Here is a 16,866-nt window from a genome sequence, read left to right on the forward strand (position 1 = left end):
GGCTAGGGCCTTCAACAATAAGAAAAACAAACAAAAACAAAACAAAACAAAACAAAAAACTAGCAAACCTACAGGAAGGAGATGTTTGGGATTGAGCCAGGGACTCCACAAAAGACATGTTCAAATCTTATCTGGCATTCCTATGAGTGTGAACCCTTTTGTAAATAGGAACTTCCTTTGAAGGTGTTGATGTTAGTTAAGGTGGAGACTCATTTAAAAATACAATCTTCAACAAAGATTCTATTTGGATGAGACCAAATTGAATCAGGGTGGGTCTTAATCCATATGACTGAAGTTCTTATAAAGAGAGGAAATCTAGACAGAGACATAGATGATGGAGCAGGAGAAACAGAGGCCAGAAACAGAAGCCATGTGGTAGAGGCAGAGATGCCAACCACAGAACCCCAAGGACTGCCGTATGCCAGCACCAGAATGGTACAGACTATGGGAGAAAGTACAGCTTGCCAAGACCTTGAGTTTGGACTTCTAAGAAGCCTCCAAATCTGTGAGGCTATAAATTCCCATTGTTTAAGCCAAATCATGTCATGATATTTGCTTAAGTAGCCTCGGAAACTAAAACATGCATCTAACAACAGAATGCCAAAATACGTGAAGCAAAAATTGACAGAACTGAAGAGAGAGGTAGATCTATCTACAATAACAGAGATGTCAATATACTACTTTTAATAATGGATAGAACATCTAGTCAGAAGTTCAATAAAGAAATAGAGAACTTGAACAACACATTAAAAAAAAAAATTATCCCTAACAGACATTTATATGACACTCTACTAACAGCTGCAGAATACTCATTCTTCTCAAATGCACATGGATCATTCTCCCGGATAGACCATATGTAAGACCAAAAATCAAATCTTACTAAATTTAAATAGATTGAAATCATGCAAGTTTCTTCTCAAATCACAATGGGATGAAATTAATACAGAAGGAAAACTGGAAAACTCACAGATATGTAAGATTAAACAATGGTTTTTTTTTTTTAGAATTTAGATTTTTGCAAATTCAGATTTATGCTGACAGGCTGTACTTCTAAATAAATTATAATTTGTTTGAAAAGGCTGTCTGCATGCACATGGACCATTTTATAAAGAGCAACCATAACCATACTCCCTTTCCCATTTGGCAAGAACCTTATCTTACAAATTTTAAAGTATTTAATTTTCAAAAAAGCCAAATATATGGATAAATACACAAACAACAACAAAAAAACACAGTGAGAGGGCTTTGAGCTATTGCTCCAAGGATTACGTGAAAGACTGATAAATGAAACTGCAGTCCTCAGTGCTTCTTTGTAAATAGTTTGTTATGCTAAACATAGTTTAGCTTTTCAAACTCTTTATTTTCATTTTTATTGAAACACAATTTGGGAGCCTAAGCTGAGACCTATATAGGATCACCAAAATGCAAATAGGAAACTAAGATTTTATTTAGGTTATTCTGTTAAATTGAACCGCTAATGTTTGGTATTGAGCACTGGATGGGTTAAAAAACACAGTTGGCATGATAAAGCCACACTAAAGAAGGTATACTTTATTTGAACGGTTATATTAAGAATGGCCCTAAATTCAATAAAAGATTGAAGATTATGGATTGTTTGAAACCATTCTGGCTACAGGTGAGACTAGTTCTGTGGTCACATGAACCCGTGTTCATGTGAATGAACCTTTCAGAACTGAATGAACCTTTCAGAACTCCCTTTGTGCATCCATTTGAGCACAAATCTCATGCTTACCCATTTTTGTTTTATGCAACAGGCTCAGTTTTCCCACATAGGTGCCTCTCTTCATGCTAGAACTGCTTATGTCTACAAAGGCCCTGAAGAAGCGAAAATCCTTTTTTTTTTTTTTTGCATTAAACATAGGATATGGAATTCTATCTCAGTTTTTTGCCTATCATTGTACCTACAAACCAGACTTCATCATAAAAATAAAGGCAGATGAAAAAGATGAATAAAATTCTTACTTCATGTTCTTTCTCTCCAGATTACTGACTTCTCTTATCCTGGTACTGATAATCTGAGCCATTGCACTCCCTTCCTGTAACTATATATTTTAAGTTAGACTACATGAATTGGAGCAGGTGTAGCTTACTGGTTGAGTGGTGGCATCGCACATCTGAGGGTCCTTGGTTTAATCCCTGGTATCTCCGTTTAAAAAAAACCACAAAATATAAATTACTCTACACTCTCTGTGTGAGTTATAATATGGCATTGTGTAGGGAGATTTCTTTTTCTTTTTTTGAAGAAAAATTGAAGTTGTTGAGAAAAGTTTGCTTAAAGAAATATATTCTGAATTATTTGTGAATAAACCTAAACATCTGTCTCAATTTTGTTGTACATATTAAATAATTGTAAGTGCAAAAATTTACAGTTTAGTTCCTACAATAGTGAGCACAGAAATGAAACCATTCAAAAGTGAATATGGTCTATGCATGTTAAAAATTCAAAATAGCAAATGCAGATAGGAGAAATAATTTTTGCATGATTACGATGCTTATGATTCAGTACCAATTTCAACATAAAAGGCAGATCCCGAGAATATTTTTAAGTGCAGTTTAAAAAAAGTTTTCCCAAGTAAAGTATATTATTTTCAGCTGTTTTAAAACTGTTCTTGCTAAAAAAATTTTGTGATTCTAAACAGCTGAAGGACTAATAATTTTATCATCACCCTAATGAACACTTGTTTTATTGGTGACAGGAAATATTTCTATTGTATTTCTGTGTATATTTTTAATAAAATTGCTTTGACCTTTCATGAAGACAAAATCTTGTTAAATTTGAAACATATTGTATATTTTCTTCATGACAAGTTTTGTAGTCTCTAGATTTTTATTCTAAAAATCTGCCAGTTTTTTAGAATATTCAAAATGTCATCTACATTCTATTTTAGTACGAGCAATGAAGAGGTCTTTTGGTGAATTTTAATAAATATTCAAAATTGAGAAGTGCTTTGTAAGGAAAAAAGAATGGGATTGGCATCTCTACTATCTTTTTAAAAAATATATTTTTATTACAGAAGTTGTGAACTTAGAAAACAATCATGCACTTGTATCTACCATCTTTTTATGAACCTTTCATATTCAGAATTGTATGTGAGCATAATAGAGAAAATCCAATATTTGCTGAACAATGGAAACAAACTAAAAATACAGCTACTTCCTCAGTGTACCCTCCAGTGCTAAGGGACTGGTGCTTTCATACTCTTGGCTGCCTTCATCACCATCATCACCATTACCGCCACTATCATTAATGGTCCTAGACTAACTTCTCTTCATGTTATTTATTAGCTCTTGGCAAAGGTAAAAAAAACAAAAGAAAATGGGGTACAGTCAATGTGTGGATAATGTCAAGTGCGTAAATTTAGTGTCCATGGAGCTGGTAAATGTTAGTATCTTAAACGTGCAAGCAAATCACACAGCTATTTGCCCCCGTGTTTTCAAATAACCTAAAACCAAGAGCCTTTAAAAAAGAAAAAGAAAACTCTCACCTGCACTTGATTTTATTGTCAACTTGTTAGCAATTTTTGCTTTAATATATGAATTACATTAACACCTCACATATATGAAGCCAAATTACACTTAGTTGCTTACAACCTTAAATCTTACTCCCAGAGCACATTTCAATAAATATATTCTGTAAAAACAATATTTTTTTTTAAACTTTTCAACTACAAATGTCGAATATGTGAAAGATATTCCAAGGACAAGCACAACAGGACTGATAAAATCCAAACTGACTAAAGGTGTTCTCATAATAGTAGCTGGCATAAAAATAAATAAAATCTCTGTTATCACAAAAGCAACAATAATGTATACATAATGTTTTGTGGGATGAATATTAACTATTATAATTTTAGTTCTAAAAGAAAGGCTGTTTGTTTTTAAAGTCTATATTTAAATGTCAATGCTTTGGCTGGTTTCCCATAGGGCTGCTGCTGTTCCCAGCTTTAAAATGTAAAACATCCACCTTGAGAGGTTAGCTCAAATTGTATTGGCGTTGGGAAAAAAATAAATCATTGCCCTTATTTTGGAGTAACATAGAAACACTTCACATATAGAAACTGAGTTTGGGTACATATGATGAGAAGTATAAACTCTCAACTAGCTATCTGTAATACATAAGTGACATTTTATAACATAGTTAAACTTTACTCATGGCTTCAGAATGGAAGGACAATTTTAATTTCATCTTCAATAAACCAACATTACGTATCTAGGAATTAATTTCTGGGTTCTTTCACAGAGATGACATCCCATCCTTAAGCATTATGTTGAGTGATCATTCAAAAATGTTAATTTATATTTAACTGAGTGTTTGGAGATGGTCGGATAAAGGCAGGGGAATAATGAGCATATGTGCCTTGATAAAAGGATCCTAGACATACATAAAACTGCAAAAATCTTCATAATCCTTAGTGGTTAAGGGTAACTTCATGCAACCAAATAACATGAAATTAAATCTATAACCTTAAAAAAGGCTAAATGTGTTGTTGTTATTGTTTTTTTTCAAACACAACAGAAGAATATGAATAATGTATGACGCAAACTGGGGTTCTGTCAATGACAACAATAACTGTGTTGTTTGTATCAAATCCAAGAATATTAGACAATTAAATGTTTAACCTTCCCGTGGTTTTTCTTAATAAGCAGATTCATTATGATAGTTAGGTCCCTTCATTAGTTTTCTGCAAGTCTGAAGTTTCGTTTCTTGAATCACTGCCAGCATCTCCACCCTCAGAGCTGCTTTTGTTTACTTCTTTTCATCTTTGTCATCTTCATCTCCTGGAGATTTCTGGAACTATTTAGAGTATTTATTGGAAGTGTACTATTTTTTCCATTTTGAGCCTGCTTTGTCATTCTTTTGTCTTTTCCATCTTCTTCTACTCTATCACCTTCTTCCTCATGGCTTGCATCTACAGTATTTCCACCTTCTCCTGTAGTTTCTGAAAAGTTCTGCTGCTGAATTGCCTGTTATCCAGTAAACTTTATTCCCTGGTCATTTTCTATTTCCCACAATCCGTCATTAAATCCTTTACGTTTGACTTTCCAAATTTGTCTTCGTATTCCTGATATGGGAAACGGTCTTTGGGACCTAGAAATGCAGTTTCATGGGAGCCTAAAAAGAAGATAGGATACTTATTTGCTGGAGGCTTCATGACTCCTGAGAGTTCATCAATCCAGTGGGCCAGTGATGGTAACCTTTCATCTTGGCGAAGAGCGGGGCACCAGCCCTTGTATTCGTGGCCCACACATGTGGCCCATCCCCTTCCTGGTTATCCTCAGTCACCACCCAAGATGCCCAGAGGCTGCCGAGCCTGGGGCAGAGGGACTGCGCCATGCTGAGGTGAGGGGGTGGGTGGGGGGCCAGCAGGCCCGGCAAATCACAGCGGGCAGTGGGCAGCAGGGAATGGGAGCCCTGGCAGCTTAGCCAACAACATACTTTTTTTCCTTTGCTCTTTAATTCTAAATTTTAAAAAATCAAATAGATTTTATTGACATATATTAATAAAGCATACAATCTATTCAAAGTGTACAATCAATGATATTTCATATAATCACATAGTTGTGCATTCATCATTTCAACCATTATTAGAGCCCAGCCAACAATATACTTTTTAAATTTCATTTTATTTAGTTTTGCACCTCACAGGAATTACATTCCTTGAATAAAATATTGGAAGATGTAGATGAAAGAAGAGATCAAGAATTACAAATTCCATCATAATTGTTTTCTTTGACAATAATTTTCTATATACACAAGATATCTATGGACTAGTTTTACTGTTTTACTTTTAATATTTCTTTTTAACTTGGAAGTCAATTTTTATTCAATTGAAGAAGATTGCCCTGAAACAGTAATCATATGATGTTTTTCATTTCTGAATCTGAAGTTCATGTGAAATGACACTGAAATAAAAATGATTCATTCATATCCTCTTGTTATAGCAGTGGTAATTGGTAGTTTGGTGGGTAGAAAAATTTTTTTATTAGAGAAGTTGTAAGTTTACAGAAAAAATCATGCATAACATACAAAGCTCCATGCACGACCCTATTATTAACATCTTGCATTAATGTGATACATTTGTTAACAATTCATTAAAAGGACATTATTATAATTGTACTATTAACTAGTCTATGGTTCAAACTAAGGTTTATTGTGTTATAAAGTCCTTTGGTTTTTAAAAAACCCTATTCTAATGACATATACACAACCTAAAACTGCCCCTTTCAACCACATTCAAATATATAATTCAGTGCTGTTAATTACATTCACAATGTTGTGAATGTAACACACCAAAACTCTTCTAGCAACCCAAAGAGAATCTCTGTACAATTTAAGCTTTAACTCACCATTCCTTACACTCACCCTGGACCCTGGTAACCTATATTCCAGTTTCTGACTCTATGAATTTGCTTATTCCAATTATTCCACATCAGTGAGATCATACTACATTTGTCCTTTTGTGTCTAGCTTATTTTACTCAACATGATGTCTTCAAGGTTCATCCATGTTGTTGCATGAATCATAACTTCATTCTTTTTTTTATGGGTGAATAATATTCTACTATATGTATATACCACTTTTTGTTTATCCATTCATGGTTGATGGACACATTTATGGCCAGTTGATTTTCAACAAAGGCATCAAGTCTCTTCAAGTGGCAAAAATAGTCTCTTCAACAAATTGTGCTGTGAAAAGTGGATATTCACATGCAATAGATTGAAATTGGACCCCTAGTTCTCACCACATACAAAAATTAACTCAAAATGGATCAACAACCTAAATATAAGAGCTAATAGCTTAAGGACCTGGTAAAGAACTAAAGAAAATATAGATAAATTGGACTTTATCAAAATTAAAAACTTTTGTGCAAAGGATATTTGTGCAAAGGATATGAAAAGACATCTGTATTAGTCAGCCAAAGGGGTGTTGATGTAAAATACCAGAAATCTGTTGACTTTTATAAGGGCATTTATTTGAGGTAGAAGCTTACAGTTACCAGCCCATAAAGCATAAGTTGCCTCCCTTACCACATGTTGGGGCAAGATGGCTGCCGACGTCTGTCAACAGTTCAGGCTTCTTGGGTTCCTCTCTTGCAGGGGCTCTGTTTCTCTCTGGGCTCAGCTGCTGTGCTCCCTTCTCAAGGTCAGCTATAGACTAACAGGCAAATGGCTCTCTTTCCTTAGGGCTTCTGCCATGTCTAAGGAGCTCTCTCTATTCCTCTGTGCTCTTCTCCTATGTGCTCATTTCCTGGGCTTCAGCTCAAAACTCCAAACCCCCTGCTCTGCTGTGTGGTTTTCTCTGGGAGTCCCTGCCCCCTTGTCCTACTGATGTGGCCCAATCAAAGCCCTTGTTATAATTTAATCATGCCCAGAGGAACAGACCAGAGTACAAAAATAAACTAATATCTATTTTTGGTATTCATAAACAATATCAAGCTGTTACAATATCCTACAGAAAGGGAGAAAATATTTTGAAATCATATAAAGGTTTAATATCCAGAATATATAAAGAAATCCTACAATTCAACAAGAAGACAAACAACCGAATTTTTTAAATGGGCAAAGAATTTGAAGAGACATTTCTCCAGAGAAGATATACAAATGGCCATTAAGCATAGAAAAGATGTTCAACATCACTGGTCATTTGAGAAATGCAAATCAAAACTATAATGAAGGAAGGAGACATGGCTCAACTGATAGAGCATCTGCCTACCATATGGGTTCGATCCCCAGGGCCTCCTCACCCGTGTGGTGAGCTGGCCCACGCACAGTGCTGCAGTGTGCAAGGAGTGTCGTGCCACACAGGGGCGCCCCTGCATAGGGGTGCCCCACGTGCAAGGAGTGCACCCCGCTAGGAGAGTCGCCCCATGTGAAAAAAGTGCAGCCCACCCAGGACTGGTACCACACACATGGAAGGCTGAGCTGATGCAGCAAGATGATGCAACAAAAAAGAGATGCAGTTTCCTGGTGCCACCTGATAATGCAAGCGGACGCAAAACAACACACAGCAAATGGACACAGAGAGTAGACAATGCAGGGCAAGAGGAGAGAAAGAAATAAAATCTTAAAAAGAAACACCAAACTATAATGAGATACCTCTTCATACTCTCTTACATGAAATCAATAGAAAATGCAAAGTTAGAGACAGAAAATAAAGGTTACCAGGGGTGGGGGTGGGGTAGGGTGAGGGAATGGATAGTTGGAAAAGTTCTGGTAATGGATTTCCAGTTGTCTTGGCACCATTTGTTGAAGAGACTTGGCACCCTTGTAGAAAATCGACTGGCCACAGGTGTGTGGGTTTATTTCTCAATTCTATTCCTTTGGTGTATGTGCTTTGGTGTATAAACTAGTACCACACTGTTTTAACTATTAAATTAGGAAGGATAAGGACTCCCTTGTTCCCCCATATCTCTCTGCCTAGCACAGTGCTGGGCACAGTGTCCTGGTTTCCCTGGATGCTGTTCACACACTTACCTTCCCTGTGTGTCCTTTCAGGTTTGAGATGTTCTCTAGGCTTGTGGTAGTAAAAATGTGAATCACATTTCCATTGACTGCTGCAAACAGGTGACCTCCATTGCTAAAGCAACACTACAGAGAAATATAGCAGGAGAACAGGAATGAAAAAAAGAAATGAGCAATTGAATGGGAGGTACAGGTATGAGCAGCCTTTCCTGAAGAGTTCATGCTGAAACTATGTGCAGGAGTGGGAGTAGGGAGAAGGTATAAGTAGGACTAACATTTTCATTATTCCTGCAGCTCATTCTGGACAAAATGCTGACAATGCCATGTGTACTAATCATTGAGCTGCTTGGATCACCACAGAATACAGCATTAATTTTATCTGTAAAAGCACCATTTCCGGCCTAACTTGGGGCCCCAAGTGCATGCCTCATCCTGTGGCACACCTGCAATCCATGTTTTGGGATGTGTACTTATCTCTTTTCTTGTTTCTTTATAACATCTTTACTCTGTTGTCTACCTCCCTTCCATATCCCCCCACCAGAAAAAAGTGCACCGCTTCAGAGTGTGGGAAATAATTCCTGAAATCATTATTTTTTTTGGTAAGTCATCTCCAGATGAAATCTGAAGGGCTGCTCACTGCCTCATTGTTGATGCTTGTTTTTCCAACCTTGCCTTCCCAGCTGTGACTCTGATTGTGGCATTACTTCTTTTTCAATACTTCTCCTTCTTAATACTACACAGCCATAGAGGGGACACATCACAGGTGGGATCTCACAAGGCTTAGGGCTAAATAAATTATTTTGGCAGGCGTAAGAAAAAGGAGATAGAACCATATACTCAATGAGTTTGGTGGGAGAAGAACTGGATTTTTTTCTAAAGACAGTGAAGTTCTATAAGACACTTTGGCCCCAACCTCCCCAGGGCTTGTTAGTTCTTGATATTTCGGTCCTGGGTTTCCAAGGAACTGAACCTTCATCTCCACCTGCTTTTACCTCTTTGCATCCTCTGACAGAGTATTCTTTGAAAGAACGTATATCATCAATGAGTAGATTCATAAGGCGTAGTTTGTCAGCAAACCCTACCACAACAAAGTGTCCAGATGGGTGAAGGCTGATTGTATATGCTTCTTCTTGGTACTCCTTATATAGTTCTAGGGTACTGCAAAAAGATCAATTATTGAATTATAAGACTAGCATGCTAAATCCCTTAAGTCCTCTATTGTATCTGGTGTATATTATTTGAGGCATTTTACTGCTTGCAATTTTTGGTTTACCATTTCTCCTTTCTAGATTTTGGTTACTTAAGGATAGTGTATCGCAAATAGGGGAACCGGTCAAGAGGTTGTCTGGTGATGCTAAAGACAATAGCTCTGTTTAGATTCCCAAAATCACAAGGATCATAGAATTTTTTTCAGGAGGCCCCAGTGGCTGAGTATAAGAAAACTGTGTGGGGCCAATCTACGATGGGAAATTTGCAGGGAGGCTGAAAGCACCAGGGGGATAAAAACACTAGGGAATTGAGGATGGTTGGGGTCACAATGAGGAGAAAGTAGAGGGATTGAAGATCTAGAGAGTTCCATGAGGCAAAAAACAGATCCAGTGGGAGAAAGGGAATAGGAGAGCTGGAAGGGCATAGGAAGTTATGTAAGAGTATAAGAAGGTGAGCTATCAAGGTGTCTCTTGTATGTCCCTAGTGTCTAGCCTAGTATCTGGCATTTAGTAAGCATGTGATAAACAACAAAGTATTTTTGAGCAACCAAATGAGTGAGAAACTGGTAGGTGGAATGAATTAGTTTTCTCCAACTGAAGACTTCTGATTAAAAATGAAAAACCTTCTAATTAAAATAATTCATATTAACAAAATTTAACAACCAAAACCCTTCATACCACAGTTGCAAAGCCTTTCATTCCTTACTTTGATTCATAATTCCAGATGCGAATGGATCGATCTAGAGAACAGGTGGCAATGAGAGGTTTGCGGATACAGGTAGCTAGACCAGTGATGGCTGCTGAATGTAATGGATACATCAAATACTCAAAGTGAGCAGGTTCCCCCTGGAGAAATCAAACAGAATGAGATCCAGCAGAGTAAGCAAAAGGCAGGCTATGCACTTCAGGTCTAATTAATACCTATGAACATTAATTATTCTAGGTGCACAGAAATCCAACTGTGGGAAAATTGTCTTAATATTATGTATATTTCCCTATGCCACTATTATTTTAAGAAGTTATTTTAATGGCAACAAAAATATTTTAGACTATGGATATCCAAAGATTTAATTTAACCATTCCTCTACTGTAGGAATATTTAAGTGGTCTCTGATTTTTGTTATTTAGGAATAACACTAACCTGAATATTCTTGCATACAAATCTTTGTGTATCTCCCTGATAACTTCCTTACATTTCTACAATGGGAATACTAGGTAAAATAGTATGAACAATTTTAATAAGTACTTCCAATTTTCTCTCCAGAGATAATGTACTAATTACCTTATCACCAGCAGCAAGTGGGAATGGGGTGAATGGTTTTAAATTGAAATGCAACCTATTGCACTGGTCGTGTAGATTCCAGATGTCCACTGTCATCAGCGGCATCATCAGTGGGTCACTTGAATGAGGAGCCGTGGCTCGGAAATGCAGTGAGATGGTCTGTTCACAGCCAAGACAAAGGCTGAGATGGGAATTCCTTCAAACTCCTGTCCTCCCACCTGTAGACTCTGTCCTTTCCTTCTGTTTCAGAGGAAGAAGTGACTATTGTGCTTAGGTGGGGCATGGGCAGGCACATATCACCCCCAGTCTTCTCTAACTCTAGCTCCTTCTTTCTCCAATATCTTCAACCTCTCTGTCTCTACTAGCACATTCCTACTAGCTTTTAAATACACCCAAACTTCTCTTATCTTAAAAGCAATTCTTTCTTTCCCATCCCATTTCTACACCTCTGAGTAGTCATGTAATGATAATAACCAGACAGGCGGGCCTACTAGTTTCATTTAAAATTCATGACAACAAGCCTGCAATGGACATTTAACACTGCCTAGTAATTCTATCATATTTTTCAGTAAGTTCACTTTCATACTCCAAGACAACTATTTCTTATCTTTTATTCTCTTTTTTCAAACTTCCAAACACTATTCTTCCTTCTCTCATTTACAACTCTCACCAAAGGGCCCTGCTCCATATTTCTTTGACTTTGCATCTTTGTTTTCTTGATTTTCATATTTCAGGAGCAGAGAGTTACAGACTATCAATTAGGTCGTGCAAGGCCAATTTTATTTTACATTTATTTCTTTCCTTTATTTCTCAGTTCTCACTCCTGTTCCTACCTTATTATAGGCACCAACTAGTGGATTTCACTTATGCCCTTGAATATATACACATGTATTTCTATAAATGGCATTGTGCTTCAGATCTCATTCTGTATTTTTTCTCTCACAACACTATATTTTTCAGGAACCATTTATGTTGCAATATGTATAACTTGTTTCTGACTTCTGACTGGTTTTCTGTAATATGCATACAACTATTTTACTTTTAACTCCCCATTGCTACAAAAGCTAAGGTGAACATATCTGTACATAATCTCTAATGGAATTGTGTGATGGAATTCCTGGTTTGTATCCAGTGGTGACTAACTGGATAATAAGGAACATGCATTCCCTATTTGACCAAGAACTAACTGATGGCTATCTAGAATGGCTGCACCAGTTTACATCCCCACATTACCACATTAGGATTTCTATTACCCCAAGTCCCCAGCAATCTTTGGTGCTATTTGACTTTCTAATTTTTGCTAATCCAATGCATATAAAGAAGCATCTCAGAGTGGTTTTAATTTGCATTTTCTGCTCACTAGTGAAGTTCAGCATCTCCACATATACTTGGGTAGCCATTTGGATCTCCACGTCTGTGGCACCCCAATTTACAGATTTTTTCTCAAATTTCTCTTGGAATTTTTGTGTTTTACTAGATGTTTTGTTTATTTTCACTTTCAATCCTTTGCAAATTTTAAACACTGAAAAATCTTTTGGTGCTACCTACGGGTTAATAGTATCTATGATATCTTTCACTGAACAGAAATCCTTAATTTTAATGTAGTAAACTCCAGCAATTTCTCTCTGATGATTGCGTTTTTGGGATCTAGTTTAAGAAATCTTTTTCCATTTCTAAGTCACAAAGATAGACTCTCACAATTTTTTCTATTAGCAAAAATTATTTAGATTTTATTGTTCACTCTCAGATTTTTAATTTGTCTGAAGGTCAACTTGTATATGATGTGAGACAGGGACCCAGATTTGTTTTTCTCTCTCTTGTCAGTGTGTATTGCTAGCATTATTGACCACCCAATTCATCTTTTCTTTAATTATTTGTAATATCAACTATGTCATATATGTCTCACAAATGTACAAAATGTCTGTTTGGGAGCTCTCTATTCTGTCTTATTTCTGTCCCTGATTTTATCATCATAGTTTTGCAGCATGTTTTAATATTTGGGAGGTTAAGTCCCCTGTCTATGCCCTTCTTTGTCAGAATTGTCTTAGTTATTTATGGTCCTTTAGTCTTCCACACAAATTTTAGAATAAGTTGGAGGAATTCTTTTAAAAAACTCAGCTTAAATGTCTCAGACTCTGTACATCACTTTAAGTAAATATGATATGAATAGGGCGTAAGAGTATCACTATGGAAGAGAAAAGGTTTTCTGGTGGATGTGTGGGAGTGCTGTATATTATATATATACATTGCTGTGGTCTAGGACTCCTGTGAAGAAAAGCTGAATAATTAGGGGGGGGGGGGGGGAAAAAAAATAGGATGTGGAATTTTTTCAAGTCAACATTCTTTATCTAAGTTCTTTATCTAACTTTATCCAAGTTCTTTATCTATCCTTTAAACTCATCGCTATATGCCATTCCCTAGTAAGGGACCATGACATTATATTGGGCTTCAAATTTCGGGGAGTTCTGGATCACAGAGTGTTTCAACAATGGCAATGGAGGGATACTGGTATGGGATACCAATGACAGGTGATATATGACTGACAGGGAGCTGTACAGAACATATGTCCAGGGTGCATGGTAATGTTTGGATATACTCATAGTGGCAACAATTAAAAACCACAGTAGGGGGGGTACTGGGTTCCTGGCCAGTGGTGCTCTGTCGTGGTCCCTAGGGGAGCAGCGACAGTCTCCCAGATACAGTGGTGGGGACCGGGAGGGAGTGAGGGTTCAACAGTGAGCCCCTGATACTAATGACTATGCTTGTGAGCTGATAAACCCAAAATAATAACAAGGCCTGGAGCAACTTTGTGCCTGGGAATTTCCTTCTGTCAGCCTTCATGTTACTCAAATGTGGCCAGTCTCGAAGCCAAACTCAGCATGTAAATGCAATGCCTTCCCCCCAGCGTGGGACATGACACCCGGGGATGAGCCTCCCTGGCAACGAGGGACCACTATCAACTACCAACTGATGATGCAACTGGAAAATGACCTTATACGGAAGGTTCAATGCGGATCAGCAGAATATCCATGTCTACATAAAATACCATGACTTTAAAATGCTGTTTGACCTAAAGTAAGGGGGAAATGGAAAGGAGAAATGAGTTTATATGGCTACGAGTTTCTAAAAAAGAGTCTGGAGGCTGGCAGAAGGTTTGCCCTCATGCACAACTGAGCAGAGTCAGAGAGACAGATAAAGCAGATACAACCCCCAGATATTGGTTCCTTTGAGGGCTAAAGAGACCCATGGGAGTTATGGTCATGGCCGATGGGGTTAACTACCAGGGCAGATGGCCCCTCTTTGGAAATGGTGTTTATGTGTGATGAATCTGGACTCAGATGGGATCTCCCTTCATAAGACTTTCATGCTAATGTGCTGGAGGTGCAGTTAATGTTGGGGTTTAAGATATATTTAGGGGATTTGAATCTCTGGACTGACAATGTGATAGCCAGGTCCTGAGCCTCAACAGACTCCAGCACCTACAATCTGATTTATTGGACTTACCACACTCAGCTAAGATGGAGGTGAAGAAGGACAACCACCACACCATGGAGCCTAGAGTGATTACAACTGAAAATGGGAGGATTGCATCCAGCATCCAGGTGGAATCTGAGCCTCCTCTTGACATAAAGGTGCAATGGACACAACCAATCCAGTGTCCACATAGAAGAGGTGGCATTGGATTGGGAAAAGTGGACATAATGGACAAAGGGTATGGGGAAAGGCAGGAAGAGATGAGAGGTGGAGGCGTCTTCGGGACATGGAGCTGCCCTGGATGGTGCTTCAGAGGTAATCACCGGACATTGTAAATCCTCACAGGGCCTACATGATGGAATAGAGGAGAGTATGGGCCATGATGTGAACCAATGTATATGAGGTGCAGAGGTGCCCAAAGATGTACTTACCAAATCCAATGGATGTGTCATGATGATGGGAACGAGTGTTGTTGGGGGGGGGGGAGAGGGGGGGTGGGGGGGTGGGGTTGAATGGGACCTCACATATATATTTTTAATGTAATATTATTACAAAGTCAATAAAAAATAAAAAAATTAAAAAAAAAAAAAAAGAATAAAAAAACAAGAGAGTATCAACAACAAAAAAAAAACTCAGCTTAAATTTTATTAGAATTGAATTTATAGATTAATTTACACAGAAGTGACATCTTTATAATATAAACTTATTCCATTCATCAATGTGTACATCCTCCCATTTATTCAGTTCCTCTTTAATGTTAATAGTTTATTAATTTAAAAAAATTTTTTAGGAGTAAAAGGATTTAACTCAGGACCTTGTACATGGGAAACAGGCATGGGAAGCAGGCACTCAAACCAGTGAAGTACACCCACTCCTCCTTTAATAGAGTTTTACATTTTCTCCATAAAAATCTGTGTATTCTCTGTTAGAGTCCTTAAATACTTGAACATTTTGATGCTACTTTTAGTGGTATATTCTTATTGTATTTTCTATTTGGTTATTGCTGATGTAGGTGAACTTAAAAATTTTCAGTTGATGTTGCATCTGACAACCTTGCTAAACTCTCTTAAAAGTATTAATCATTTACTGATTCGCTTGATTTTTCTATGTAAATTATATCATTTTCATGGTATGATGACTAGTTTGTCTCTCTCCTTTTGATCCTTAATAACTCTTATTCTTAATATTATTTCTTTTTCTTATATTACTGCATTGGTCAGGGCCTCCAGTATTAAGCTGAATTGACAGTGAGCATATCTGTCTTGATCCCAAACTTAAGGAAATGAGTCTTGAGTTTCTCGGTTAAATAATATTTTTATTGTAGGTTTGGGGCATACGACTTACGTCAAATTAAGAATGTTTCATTCTATTCCTGCATTTCTAACAGCTGAACTTCATAAAATGCTCTTTCTGCATCTATAAAATATATGTAAATGGCTTCCTTGAAGCTGTGCAACCAGGTGGTCCTGACTATAACAATCATGCTTTATTCCTCCTTAGTAGCTTTGATGGTGAATTGAATTATATTAATACATTTTCTTTTACAACCTAAGTATCTTTTTGAAAAGAGTGGAGGTTGTGGTAAAAGGCAATGGGGACGAGACTGATAGAGTCCATGGAGATATAGGCTAAATTGTAGACCTGATAGTTTGCTGGAGAGAAATAGGGAAACAGTTGTCATGGGATAAGGACAAATTCAAACACTGACCTTGGGAACTATCCCTTCAAAGAAGCCTAGATTTGATTGGATCAAACTGTGAATAGGGCTTTGTTGAAAACAACAGAAAAATTGGTTAGCAATTAGAAGCTGGATGTAGTAGAGAAAGACAGTGAAAGAGAGCCCTGACAAAACTAATGTTATACCAGGGTAACTTGGGTATACCCAAGGCTGTGTACTCTGAGGAGCAATATCAGCAACTTCACACTGCATGGGGTGGGGGTGGGGGACTGATTTCATTAAAATAATTCTATCTAGTCAGTAAACAAGGAAACAAGCAAATAATAATAGAGGGCCAGTACCCAAAGTTGTTAAATACATTATTTAAAATGCCCAATTTTCAACAAAAAAATTACAAAACATGCAAAAGTCAGGAAAGTTGACCCATACACCAGAAAAAATCAGGCAACAAAAATTGCCTGTAAGAGACCAGATGTTGGATTTAACATAAAAAGGCTTCAAGTAGTCATTATAAATATGATCAAGGAACTAAAAGAAATCATGATTAAAGCAGTAATGGGAGGTATGCTGACAATGTGGCATTAATATAGAGAGTAACAATAAGGAGTCAGAAATCAAAAAACAGAGCCAGATGGAAATTCTGAAGTTGAAAATACAATAAAAAATAAAAAATTCAGTAGATTTGAACTGGTAGAGAAAAATTAGTAAGCTTGAAGGTAAACTGATAAAGATTATTTTCT

The 16,866-nt window shown here is 37.1% G+C and overlaps 1 protein-coding gene and 1 pseudogene across 5 annotated transcripts in view; both read right to left on the reverse strand.

The window, feature by feature from the left end:
- The window catches only part of CFAP57 (cilia and flagella associated protein 57), a 104,039-nt gene that overhangs the window by 64,055 nt on the left and 23,118 nt on the right, over positions 1 to 16,866 (reverse strand). For 4 of the 5 annotated variants that reach the window (XR_011649689.1, XM_071217510.1, XM_004484439.3 and 1 more), the window contains 3 exons: positions 10,399 to 10,538; positions 9,477 to 9,642; positions 8,497 to 8,610 (listed from right to left, as the gene is read on the reverse strand). Coding sequence is in view for 4 of the 5 variants with exons in the window: in XM_071217510.1 (XP_071073611.1) it covers positions 8,497 to 8,610; positions 9,477 to 9,642; positions 10,399 to 10,538 (420 nt within the window). In the remaining variant the exon portion in view is untranslated. The remainder of the gene's footprint in view (positions 1 to 8,496; positions 8,611 to 9,476; positions 9,643 to 10,398; positions 10,539 to 16,866) is intronic. The other variant, XM_058303773.2, reaches the window with a different exon arrangement.
- On the reverse strand, positions 4,595 to 5,356 carry LOC139439581 (hepatoma-derived growth factor-related protein 3 pseudogene; annotated as a pseudogene).

This window comes from Dasypus novemcinctus, chromosome 9 (genome assembly GCF_030445035.2).
Source record: "Dasypus novemcinctus isolate mDasNov1 chromosome 9, mDasNov1.1.hap2, whole genome shotgun sequence".
NCBI classification, from domain to species: domain Eukaryota; kingdom Metazoa; phylum Chordata; class Mammalia; order Cingulata; family Dasypodidae; genus Dasypus; species Dasypus novemcinctus.